Source organism: Procambarus clarkii, chromosome 78 (assembly GCF_040958095.1).
Source record: "Procambarus clarkii isolate CNS0578487 chromosome 78, FALCON_Pclarkii_2.0, whole genome shotgun sequence".
Lineage (NCBI taxonomy): Eukaryota > Metazoa > Arthropoda > Malacostraca > Decapoda > Cambaridae > Procambarus > Procambarus clarkii.
Genome location: NC_091227.1, coordinates 8,305,390 through 8,319,502, shown reverse-complemented (window position 1 = coordinate 8,319,502; position 14,113 = coordinate 8,305,390). Strand labels below are relative to the sequence as shown.

The following is a 14,113-nucleotide window of genomic DNA, read 5'->3' as shown; positions in this document are numbered from 1 at the left end:
ATGACAGTCAACACAGACAGCACTGCCTACATTCTTATCCTTGACCAGTGCTGCGAGTGAATTAGTGAGAAATCCTACCAGAGAAAACTTAAGACACTCCAATGGGATACATGATCCCAAATTCACTAGGAGTCAGCCAGTGGGACAATCTTGTGGGCTTCTCACCCAGACTAACTTTTCCAAATTACTGCAAAGAAGGCCAAATGGAATAACCCCATCGTGGAGAACATTGCTTCAGCCATGCTGCAGGCAGTTTCTGGGAAGGATAAAGCACACCTCCTGGCTGTGCAAGTCCAACTTGAAGGGGATTTCCTGTTGACTATCCCTAATTCTGCCTTGGGCACTCACGTGGATAATCAGGCCCTAAATGTTGGTATTGCCCTGCAACTTGCCACCCCTGTCTCCACCCAACACCAATGTATCTGTGACTATGCATTTACAGACCAATACAGGAGGGGGGAGCGGAGAGAGAGAGAAGGAAAAAGAAGAGAAGACGAGAGAAGGGAGAAGAAGTGAAGACGAGAGAAGAGAGAAGAAAGAAATAAGAGAGAGAGAGAGATACACACACAAAATGAGTACAAATATCATCCATATGGTGTTATGTATCCCTTTATTGTCAATAACTTTTTCGCTACTAAATACTTCAAAAGTAAAACATTGTGAAACCAATTGATATTACCATAACTAGGATATTAATGGAATATGTTACATCCATCATCCAAGTCATTAGGCACTGTCTAGGAGGGCTACAAGGAGACTCGACAGTTCCTGTGTACATTTTGTTTTATTGATGAACATTTTTATTCCCACAGGTGGGACCTGCCAAGACCACATAACCGCACCGCTCTGCCCCCACAAAGCTCTACCCACCAATTATCAATCATATACATACACATCTTTGCCATTATACCCACAGAAATTTCCATACTTTCTGACTCTTATTTGCATGTACTATTTTCTTTTTTGTTCATTTGCTACAATATGTTTATATCCATCATCAAAGTCACAGCCGTACACTGTTATATAAGATTGCCAACTATAATTCTACCTCTAAAGTATTTTCCAAATCATTGTTACATTTTCAGGACTACGAAATTTCATGGATAACTTAAATGAAATGTCATTCAATGTAGTAACCAAACCATCATCACAGTATCTTTAATTTAAACCTTGTACTCTTGGTAACAAATCATAAAATTAAGAGATTTCATTGATATCAAACAATTGTGATTTTTTTTATTCAATAATTACCCACAATATATAATCATTGCCACCAATTACATGAGGTGATATCTATAAAATGACAACCTGTCACATTATATGATAATCAATACCCCATAACTATACAAATATGAAGATAAATGTGTTCCATCCTATTGTAATCTGTGGCAATGATGCTGTTCATAGGAACATTTTTAAGGCCAAAAACTAGGTCAACAATTGAGCTGTTCAATATTGTATAAAAAATCCAATTTGTGGCTTTTACTCCAAGCATTGGTCCATTATCCTTGACACTTGTAGGCACTACCCATTTTTATAGTTACTATCTTTATGACCTTCAACAAAAAAGTATCTGGACTACTAGTAAACTCTACCTTATAAAACTGTAGGGATTTCTTACTTTTTATATTTGTGGGTTATGTATTGAAGACTTCTACTGACAAGTTTTCAATATCAAGATACTTACTAACATGACTATTCCCCTTTTGTAGATGAAGGTCATAATTCTAACTTGAGCATTATGGGGAACATGTAATACAATATTTTGTCACTGGTGTACAATTACTGGTCAAAAACATGAGATTATTTGAAGTCACCAATGCTAAATTGTATGTCATATTCCGTTATCAAGAATGGAATCAATTTAAATAATGAATCTGACGTAATATAAGAATCACCACATACATATAACCACACAACTCTATTGGGAGTGTATTAATCATTAATATAATTAACCGCTTCTTCGACATTATATTTTATTACAAAAAAAAATATTCCTCATTTATATTTTTCTTGGGTCTCTTAACAACAGTCAAATATGTAAATTATTTCTTAATGACATCTTAACAAGCATCACTCAACAACCTTCAAATACTATTTGAGGGGCAGAGCAGACAGTGCCACTTCTAAAATTATAGGCAGTTACTAATGCAGACGTGTTATAAATGAAGCTAGAAAGCTGGATACATAAACTATAATATGGATATCTAGTCAACTTAACATCTGTGTATGAGAAATAATATACATAGGTTACAGAGCAATACTCAGTATTTAATACAAGAAACATGATGGTAATATATAAAATACCACTGAAACCCACGCACTGGCACCCACAACTAAGCTACTGGTTATAGGGACAGAGAAGGGGGGGGGGAGAACACTACACACCGGCAGTTGCCCACTACCACCATCACAAGACCCACCCCATGCCACATATATATTTAATTACATCCAATTCATTTCTTTGGAATCTGGAGAATATAATGCACACATTCATAAAGGGTAAGAAAATACTCTGTAGCGTGGTCAAGTTCCCCAAATGATAGTGGCGGTCCCATTTGCAAAACAATGCATTCTTCCCAAAACAGACTGACACAACTGACTTCCTAAGACAATTTATAGATCAGAAACCTCAAGTACACACACTTGCAAACCAGATGCAATCCAATTATTCCATTTCCAAGACACAGCAAGAAGGAAGTACTAAGAAAGTCTGTGGCAAAGTCGAACAAACATCTATGAATAAAAGTACAGTATAGTTAAAAAGGAAATATCATTTAGACTTCCTCCAGGCACTCAATCTACAATTTAAAAATTTAATTGGATGTGATCACATCTAAATATGAAGCCATTTTTAAATAAATACAAAATGTGCCAAAATTCTGAACGCAAAAAATAGTAGTAGTAGTAGTAGTAGTAATAATAATAATGATAATAATAATAATAATAATAATAAAAATTATAAAAATAATAATAATAAAAGCGCATTATCAGCGATTTGTGCCCGAACCACACAAAATGCAAATGTTCCAAGGTACAGAAAATTATAATGTTGGTTCATTTGCTCTGAAAGCTGTTCCCTCTAAAGCTAAATCCCTGACACATCCCTGACAAACAAGAGGCAGCTTATCAGAGCTAGACTGTTGTTGAAAAGGCCCAAGCAGCTTGTGTGGCACGGGCACAGCAAGGGTCAGGGCAGCAGGACACAACGGTAGGTGGTCTTGATACATGGCAGCATTCCAACAAGCACAAGTGACCTTCACAACAGCACCAAGCAATTAGCCAGCTTTGAACTTCAATCCCAGTTTATTCCACACTGATTTCAATAGCCTGTTAACAGTTCTTTTCTATATCAACACTGGATACTTAGCACATCCATAATATGTAACACGGTCACTATAGTTGCATTTCATAATTTATAAAGTATCTTTTATCCATTTTTGATAGGGTTTTGAAGTGGTAGTATTTTTGAAAAAATGATTCCACAGAACCATAAGTTTTTGTAATATCAATTATTAGATGACAGTAAATGGTAACACTAACAACTACGGTTATTTCAGTTAAATGAGGCACTGCTGAAACAAACCAAGTTGAGTCTAAGGTGGTTCATGTTTTATATTCAAGAGCATTTACAATATCACTTTAAACTACACAATACCATACTCTCAGGCACTAAGAAATAAACACCAAAGAACAGTCCAACTTCCCTTGTTTATCATTTTTTCCACAGACCCGAGCTGATACTTCTACACTGGTATCCACTGCCTAACTTCACAGACGCATTTTGCAAATCTTTAGCTTGACAAATATTTCACTTTACACTTAGTTATTTAGTTAATTAAACTAGTTAATTTCACTTTACACTTTTTTAACTTCGCAGTAAAATTATAAAAAACTAATTGTTATTTGTTATTTTATCCTCAAAGCTCTAATCATAGGCAAAACTTGTTGATATTGTTAATGTTGTTGTTCTTTGTAATACAAACTGAGTAAGGCAGCTGGCAAGCCCATCTCATGTTTTGCTTGGTAGCTCTCAGGTCCCCCATGTGGGTTCTGTCAAGTCATCTGGCTCTCTGATACAAGCCGCAGTTGTACGATTATAGGAGGATTAGGTTAAATATATATACTGTGTTCCATTCCCCTAACCACAACAGTGAAAGAAACAAAAGGATAACAATGACAGTGGCATATTCTTTGCAGTTCTTGATGCCAAGAGTTCTTCAGGAAACAGTGACAAATCATTCGTGACAGTTATTTTAATCTGTGATATCACTTAAGCTGACAAACAGGCTGGTGTAGTTTGGTGCTAATGGGTGCCTGTCTAAACTTGAACAGTGGACGAAAACAGTGTTTCAGTGCACTGCTACACTTTTTTCACATTTACAGAATAGTATTCTTGGCTGGACATGTTATGCATGACATTGTGTATCGTGCAGTGTAGCATTTTCAATTTTTAGTGATAGCTTCCACATCACTAGCTTTCAATTAGGCAGACACTCAAGAGGTTCTAAGTCGGCACTAGCAAGCCTCCTTGGATCAATCAACCACATGCGATCACCTAGTTCCTAGAATCGAGGATATATCAAGTCCTTCACTGCTATAAAAACACTGGTCAGCTTAGAGTTTCTTGACTACAAAACTTTCTGGTCAGATTGTCCAGCAATGTTTTAATTACATTTCATGATCAAAATAGAGCCAATGGTCCATAAGATATTTTATAATTTTTTGAAGTACATTATCCACCAGGCCATGTCAACAATTGTAAACTAGATTTGTTTTCTATTAAGTTTTTTGTATGTCACAGATATAAATCCCTCAATATTTATTTCAATAGGGACTTAACACACTGTGGTTCAGTTTATGGTTAGTTGCGTGCACCACGATGGTGAGGATGATGGTGACCACCTCGTCCACGTCCTCCACCCATCCCACCCCTGTGGTGTTCACGGTGGTCACCCCGATGGTCACGCTGCTCTCTGTGATCACGGTGATAATGATCACGGTTATCTCGATGGTCTCGATGGTCTCTTGGATGATCACGATGGTCACGGTGATCTCGATGATCCATGCGGTCATTGCGACGATCGTCTCGATCCATATCCTGTTAAGTAAATAAATAAATTGTCAAGAAACGATCTCCAAATAACAAAAAAATAATTTCTTTAAGAGAGATCAACTTCTACTTTTAACATCAAAGAGGAGATGTAATAAAGTTTGAAGATGGTTTGATTCATTAAGATTCTATGTAAGTAAGTAATTATCAAAATACAGCACCAAACTGGAAAGGCTATGTAGTACCAAGATTCTATGTAAATTAGACATGATTCAAAATTAAGGGTAGTCAGGATAGGTATCAAAGGCTGGCATTAATTCACAATATGAACATGGTGGTTAAATGAGTACCAATCACGTAATGAGTGCAATCACGTAATAAATACAGGCTGATGGAATGAGCACAGTTAATGTAATGAGCATCTAGTGGGGGGAAGGGGGGAGTGCGTGCTGTGATTTTAGTGCTGGACACTGTAGCTGTGCTTGCAGTGGATGCTGTAATGGTGGATGTTGTGGTAGTTGGGGAAGTGTTACCTATAGTTATCTATACAGTAGTCGGCTTTGGAAGTTCTACTCGTAAAGTTTGGGTGTGAGGTAAACTTGTCAGATGATATATGATCAGTAAGGCTGTCACTTGCAATGGCCTGCAAGTCGTATATCTATTACAACCCAGCTTATCTACCACTTCGTGCAAGAACTTGTCCAATTATCCCTTGAATATTTGCTCTTTTGTTTCATTTATTATATAACATTTATTATATTTGGTAGAAGGAGGCTAAACAGCTGTGGGCCTCTGATGTTTATACATGCTCTGATATGTTCTCTAGTTGTGCCTATGGCACATCAACTCTTCACTGGATCGATTCTTCATTTTTTTACATCTTTTGCTCCAGTAAGTTGTTAATTTATTATGAATATTTGGACCTTGATCTTTGCGTACCTTCCACATATACAGTACTTACATGCACACGCATTCAACAACAACAAACCCTACCCCTCAAACATACATCCCTACATTCCCTATTCTTATAATGCCCATGTGAATCCATAACAGCCAATGCTCTCTTTCCATCTTTGTAGCAACATTCAACTTTTTCAACCTTGCATTTCCTGACAAATTCAACCCTGTAAAATGGAGATGGGATTCAACATCTTAACCACTGTCTTCTCGATAGTTTGTAGTGGGCCTAGTTCGTCTTCTGCCAACCATTTTTAATTTATCTGTTGTGAATTTTCTTGCCTCACATCCTTTTATGACTCTTTACACTCTATATGGAGCTTCATAGATTTCTGATTTAAGTGTTAAAGAGTTCATACAGAGCTTGAGGCAAGGTCATTGTTACAAGAAAATAATCAGCTAACAAGAGAGACTCCAAAACACATCTTCACTTTACAGGTGCACACACTTTCCTTCACTTATATACTTCAGTCATATGCTCTTATTCTTTGGCTTTCCAGAGAATGTAAATTAATCTTTCTCTCTCTGTCTCTCTCTTTTATGAGGGAGTTTAAATCTCTGCACACATGCCAGTGAATATGTATCCGTTCTATAGTATGGTGCACAAAACTGAACTGCATAATGTAAATCTAAATGAGTTTTAGATTGAAATCTAAATCTAAATGAAAAATCTAATCTAAATGAAAAATCTAATCTAAATGAAATCTAATACGACCAAGGTAAAGTTAAAGAATAACAATGAATGCTAACATACTAGTATTTTAGAATGAAGAATACTAGTTGAAGAATACTAACACTTTTAGATGTGAATCTCAGTATTCTTGTCTCAGAAGGACAAAACAAACCTTTCACAGGAAACACAGTCCCTCAAGTCTAGATGTAACAAGGTTGCAAGCAAAAAGGGAGAAAGGGCAAACATGGTCTCTCCTCAAACAAACTCGGAAACCCTAAGACCCTGTCCTATCACAGGAGAGCAAGGGGCCAGAGATGGAGCCTACATTCTCATTGGGGCCCACAGACTGGCAGAAAGGAAGAAAAGAGTGGTAAGAACAGCAGTCTCTGTCAAAACCCAATTGGCATAAGCCCTGGCAGCTGCCACCACCACTTGCAGATCAACAAGTTGATGTAGTTAGGAGCCCAAACAAAGTTATGCAGTTAGCTGGGAGGCAAAACAAGACTGCTGACCAGAGCTGAAGAAGCAGTTTAATGCTAACAAATGTATAATCCTGAGGCTAGGCCATAATGATAAGAGTTAAACGTTATCAGCTAGTTAGTATTGAAATTGCAAAGTTTAACTGCGAAAAAGACAGATTCATATATGTTCGGAACACGGCAAATTGGATACCGGGATTTATTTCTAGAAGCACTAGCAATAAAACACCTAATGTATTCTTTAGTAATATCGTGCTCTTACAAGGACTCATTTAGGTCATGCAGTTCAGTGGTCATCATACTATAGAATGGAAATAAATTCACTCGAACACATTCAGCAAAAGATGACAGTTAATCCCACAAATTACAACCATCCATATGAAGAGACTGAAAAGACTTAATTTACATTCTCCACAAAGGTGAGAGTTAGGGTGACATGACTGAAGTGTATAAGTTGATGAATGGGCATAACAAGGGGGGATATTAGTAAGGTATTAAATCCATCACACAAAATAGAACACAAAGCAATGGATATAAGTGGATAAGTTTAGATTTAGGAAAGACCTAGGTAAATACTGGTTTGGAAACAGGGTTGTTGTTTTGTAGAACAGATTACTGGGTAACATAATAGAGATGTAGGATCACTTAATTGTTTCAAGCGTAGGCTAGACATACGAGTTTGAGTAGATATAAATGGGAGCCGCCACAAATGGGCCAACAGGCCTTTTGCAGTTTCCTTAATTTGTTATGGTCTTAACACTTTCCTGGAGTTTCCACTTGGAATTACGGGCGGTTTAGATAAGCGCTTGTCGGATCACGACGTAAATTTACGGACCGTGTTATAGTGGGTATTTACTACTCGATCGACTTGGGGTTTGTATGAATATGTTTGCCATTAAATTTTTGTTTTCTCTAATAGGCACAGTGCCTATTTGAGAAAACGGCAATGTATTGTAACTTAGAGGAGAGACTATTGAGTTGGTGACACAACGAGGGTAATCGCTCACTCCACACACTCTTGTGTTGGCCGCGATCATGATTCTACATTTATATGCATATGTCTGTGTAGAGAATTTTATTCCGAACACTATACAAACAAAAAAAACGGTGTGAAACAAGTATAAACTTGAAAAAAACATGAGCAAAGTAAAAACTTTTTACGCTCACGGGTACAAACACGCGTAAGATTTTATTCGCCGCAAATTTATTTGACGCTCTGTTGGGCAATTCTTCCCATGTTCTTATAGAACTTTCTATTGTTATATATAAAACTTTCTATTGCGAACACATTGCTATAAAAATGAAATACGTAGTTCAAGAAATAATGTCAGGACAGTGAAATAAGTATAAACTTTCAAAGCGCTGCATCACAACAGTGTCGTCGCTGCTGAAATCACGGCTAACGCTTCGCCCAGTTCCCACACTCGTGCGGAACATAATTAGACATTGATAGGCATATGTCTGGGTGGGGAATTTTATTGCGAGTTCAGTGATATCAAAATAAGCGCTGTAGGATGACTGTGAGGCTGGCAACAAACGAAAGAGTATGAACATTTACTTCCTGTTTGGGTGTCACGGAGAGTCATCTTCGTGTTTATTTACTTCGTGGTGGGATAGCAAATGCTTTGGTGACATTTTATGCATATGATCTTGTAGAGAATTTTATTGCCAACGCATTGATACCAAAATGAAAAACGTAGCTCGAGAATTGATGTTAGGAGCGTGAAAAGATTATACACTTTTTTGTGTTTACGCTTGAGCGCCCAGAACGCCGCGCGCACAAGGTGCTTTTTTTTTTTTCACGAGTGCCGCGCGCACTAAAGTGTTAACAATTAAAATCAACTTATGATGATAATAACATTGCATCGGGAATCAATGTACAATACATACTACAATAACCACACTTAAGAGTTAAGGACTTACACAACTCAAATTGTAAAATTATTAATCTGAAAATAAACAGCACTTTTCTAAACATTTAACAGAGAAAGTATTTTGAAATACACCTTCAAATAATGTTTCAATCAATTTTACCTAAGATAGTATGTACAAAATATCATAAATCACATGCCTTGTAAGGGGGTCCAGGATTCCTACGAGTCTCTGTCTCTTCCTGCGTTTTCATAATGAGAAAAGTCATCAAATATGGAAGTAGAGTGGCGGTATTGGTTGATTATCTTCAGCACCTGGCAAAAATATGAAATTTTTATTAATGCATTAACAGAATGAAAAATTTCAGGGTTATGCTTTTTATGCATAACCTTGTTATAGTTGCTAACATAAGGCAAAAAATTTTTAGAAATAAAAATTCATCGTTGAGTGTAATGAAACACCCCATTCTGGGAGGGACTGCCCAGCTTATTTCAGCTTATGGCACTAACACTACAGGGTCACATTCAACACAAGGCTCCCATAACTATCTCTGTCCAATGATAGCAAGTACAATTGCAATAATTATTTTGCCTCCTCAAAGGGACAGGGAACAGTTGAGGGTAAAATATCAACTAATAACCAAGGCAAATGAACTCTTGAAGAATGCTTGGAATTTAATAAATTAACAAACTTAGAAAACTAGACTGCTACCCCATCAAACCACACATAATCTACCACCTCACTGCTTACCACAAGACAGTGATCACCACATTCAGGAGCCTGGTGAAATGAATCTTTTATTCTTAAGCCTACAATGAGGGAGACCACAATGGGGGAAAGGAAGACACATGAGTGGGTCCAAGAGATACAGTGCACACAACTACCCAGAAAGAGGAATTTCAACACATTCAAATCTGCATTTCTGGGCAGGTCCCCCTCAGCCTTCTCACCATGAAGAATCGACAAAAAGATAAATTAAAGTTTTCTCCGGAAACTATGACAGGGAAATGAGAATTAGGAACACAAAATTAAAGTTAAAAAAAAAAGCATTGATTGTAATGAAACGCCATTTTCTGGGTGAGACCCGGAGGCTTCCCGAGCTAACTGAACTGATATGAATGTTAGACCCTGGCATTGGTCAATGCACATGGAGTTCTAGGCCTACCGGGGACCACAAGCCAGAACCTGGCCTCCCTCAGAGAGGCACGAGGAGCAATAGCCTATAGAAATCCCCGAGTAGTTGGAAGCATTCTATGTTTGCCATCGACTGGGTCAGGCACCCAGAAAGGTAAGCGCCCAAAAACAAACCCCCATTGTGGTTAAAATATTGCTACTAAAAGTCGAACTAGTGGACAGAACTTCCCAAATGAAAATGAGCAAACGAGCATGACGTCACCACGCCGCTGTCTGAGCAGCCCCCACCTCCGACAACAAGTCCGACACGGCACGACAACTGGAAGAAGCCCCCTGATACTGCAGATACTGCACTGCCGAAGACTGCAAACAGCAAGAAACAAAAAGACGAAGACAACCTAAGAGCCAGGGGGCCAAGCGGATTCTGCAGAGGAAGCAAGCACTGCCTGCCGACACGAGAGACGGAAGGACAGAACGAATGCCATGCCTTCAATAAGAACAGGGGGCAGTCCGCAAGCCAGGACAATTCCGGAACCTCATAACGAACCCAGTAAGGACAAGAAGATCCAAACGTGAAAGAAGGATCAATTATGGAGGTGTAATCCGGGTGTGCAGGAGGTAAGCCATGATGGCCTCCTGCAACACATGAGGAGGGATGCATGAGGCCGAAACCTCGGAAAGACGGGACCGAAGAAGCCAAGGGAGCCGAACCAAACCCAGAGAGGGGTAGATGCCAAATCCAACTCATACGAGGAAGTAGGAACAGATAACCCCACTCCTTGCAACAAGCCCCACTCAGAGGGGTACAAAAGCCCAAGCAGGGTCCAATGAGACCCAAGGCCCTGAAGTCAACCTCTTCCCCGCCCCGGGAACCTCCCGGGGCCGAGCCATCCTCCAAACCCCCTGCCTCTTAAGAAAAGGCAGAAGCTTCCGAGAAAGCAGGAATGAAGGGGGCCCCGCTCATCAGACCCAAACGCTTCGGCTGGAGGAACATTCTCGAATGCATCCATTGCCACACCGGTTAGGGCATCCCCTGAAATCGCCCAAGTCTCAACACCAACTAAACCTTGTCCCGACTTCGAAACCCTCAGACGCTTCGGAGCTGGAAGTAGGGAGGGAGGGGGAGAACAGGACGAACTACAGAAGGGGAAGGACAAGGGGGCATGGACGGAACCAAAGTCGAAGTGACCAATATCCCCCAAGTCCAGATCCCTATAATCAAAACTGGGCAGTCTCAGGGCACCCGAGTAGCAACCAACATAGCACGCTGCAACAACTTAAAATAAGCATGCAACGCTGAAGTTGCCTGCACCCGAATATCAAGCTCAATAGCCTGAGTGAACTGGAGAACATGCTTGCAACACCAATCATAAGACTCTGGGTTGAAAGTGTCACCGACCCAACAGGCAGAATGACAGAGGCACAGCCGGTGATTGTCACCCTGAGACAAGGGGACAGAGCAACCTTCAAACTCGCACGAAGCGAGAGGGGACTCAGAGGTTGCATCCATCGGACCAGAGCCCCTGCAGGGTTAACAGGGCCCTTAGTCATGTATCTCACTACAGGAAGCCCAGGCAAGGTACTGCTAACCGGTGCCCAAGATTACCAAGTAAACTGCTAAAGCTGACCCCCCCCCCCCCCCCCCGGATGTGTACATTCACAGGGGCCTTTTGGAGGACTACCGAGATATAAGTGTGTGACCAAAACCAAGGGGCAGGCCCCCACCAGGCAGGAAAACAAAAACAAAAGAAAAACCCCTGCAAGAGGACAACGTGCCCAGGCGGAACACAGCTGGCCGCAATGAGAGGTGGCAGCTAGCTGCACAGTACCCTGCGCCCCAACTAGTGACGAAACTACCCACTACCCAGAGGCAAACAATGGTGCATAAAACACCACAGCTAACTCCAAGGCAGTCATTCACCAAGCAGCAAAAGATCCTGCAGAGGTAGACCCCACGATGACTTGTGGAAGTTGGCCCAAGCCCTAAGGCAGTACTTACAAGGCACCTAGGGAAGATAACCCTATGCGCATGCAGGCTGAGTACAGTACTTGTGAAATTACTCCTGGCTCACGTACCACCTAGTAGACAGGACCAAACCACAAGGCACAGAACTGGAAAATACAGGAGCCAGAGGTGCACGACCTTGACAGTTCACATCAGTCACAGAACTGGGGTGTGGATAGCCGGCCCGGGGGTCTGGGGCTTCCCCTTTCCCCTCCCGGTGAGGAGGGAGTGCAGAGATGGCGGCGCGGTGAAGTGGTGACATCATGCTCATTTGCTCGTTTTCATTTGACGAGTTCTGTCCACTAGTTTGGCTTTCAGTAGCAATATTTTAACCAGAATATGGGGTTGTTTTGGAGAGCTTACCTTTCTGGGTGCCTGACCCCAGTCGGTGGCAGACATGGAATGCTTCCAACTACATGGGGGTTTCTAGAAGCCATTGCACTTCGTGCCTCTCTGAGGGGGGCCAGGTTCTGGCTCATGGTCCCCGGTAGGCCTAGAACTCCATATGCATTGACTGATGCCAGGGTCTAATACATTCATATCAGCCCGGTTAGCTCCGGGGAGCCAAAGGGGTTTCCCCCAGAAAATAGCATTGACTATTTGATGAAATGCTTCTTTTTGTATGGCCTCAATGGCCCCCCCTGAAGCTATCCCTCTGCAATGTCCCTCCCCCCTACTAAGTCACATTAGCCATAGTAGACCTGTATGGCCTACAGGAGACCAGAGGTTTTGACTGTTAGGAAGTTAAAAGGCCTGGTTCATTCACTCTATTAGGAGATCAAAGCCCAAAATTTTACAAAATTAGTTTCAGGTGCTTGATACTAAGAATTACTGGGGATGAGGGTGAAATGTCTTTACAGATTCTACTGTACGAGCTTGACTACCTTTACAAATAGGTTTCAAGGCTGCGGCACAGGCGAGTTGAAATCTCTTTACAGACAGGTCCTCTTGGTAGATGATTTCAACCCATATGATAGGTTGAAATTAAAATTACATTCAATGAAATTTGTCCAACGAGATGTTACCCTCACAAATGTCAGGAATGTATTCAAGTTTCTGGACGGAAAAAATGCTTACCTGACCGTTCGTGACCTATGTTTGGCCTAAATTGGAATATACAGCTGTTGTTTGGTGACCTAATCTCAGGAAACATTGGACCAAGCTTGAAGGTTCAATTACATACTATTAAATGGCTTCCAGAATTGACATGTAAGAGTTGTTAAGAAAGGTTGCAGGCACTAAAAAATACAAAAATTGAATGAGTTGAAAAAGCATAGACACAATCACCATATATAAACAATTATAGAAATCGACAAAATAGATAAGGTTTTCTTAAAGTCCACAACATTGCAAATGCAAGGCCACCAGTTCAAGCTGTTGAAAGGCAGGTGCCACAAAATTGTTGTGAACATAAGAGTTTGCTAACAGAGTAGTCAGCAGGTGAAAAATCCTGCAGGAGAGGATGCATGTGCTACCACCACTTCATGCTTTAAAATATTATATTATAGAGCAAAAGACAGAACATCACAGGCTTAGGTCTTTTTTCCCTTTAACTAAAATTAGGTACAGTAATTACATACACATGTCACACAGTACTGTATATCTAAAATATAATGATTACTAACCTGTTTGCCCTTCTCATAGGGAACTTCCTGAGTGTCCCGGGAATTGGTCACAGGTTTGTTCTCATTGTTGTCCAACCTTATGTGACGCAGTTGATTATTGGGAACATCCTTCACATAAATCCATTTCACACGAAACTGTCCTTTCCACTTATCCTGAGCCCACACAGATGATGATGAATTGTAGTCCACCATGGAAATCATTTGAGCTAAACCACAAAAGTGTCCAGATCCATTCACTGAGAAGAAAAGGTATACAGGTCCTTTACCCTCTCTTTCATGAAAAGCAGCGTCTAAACGCTTGTTACCATGTTCGTC

General features: G+C 40.4%; 1 protein-coding gene across 1 annotated transcript in view; it reads right to left on the bottom strand.

Moving 5' to 3' along the window:
- Positions 1 to 765: 765 nt before the first annotated feature.
- Ythdf (YTH domain-containing family protein) overlaps positions 766 to 14,113 on the bottom strand; it is a 58,907-nt gene continuing 45,559 nt past the window's right edge. The window contains 4 exon segments of the mRNA XM_045727474.2: positions 766 to 5,101; positions 9,234 to 9,279; positions 9,281 to 9,348; positions 13,799 to 14,112. Of these exon segments, the coding sequence (XP_045583430.2) occupies positions 4,865 to 5,101; positions 9,234 to 9,279; positions 9,281 to 9,348; positions 13,799 to 14,112 (665 nt within the window). The 3' untranslated portion in view covers positions 766 to 4,864.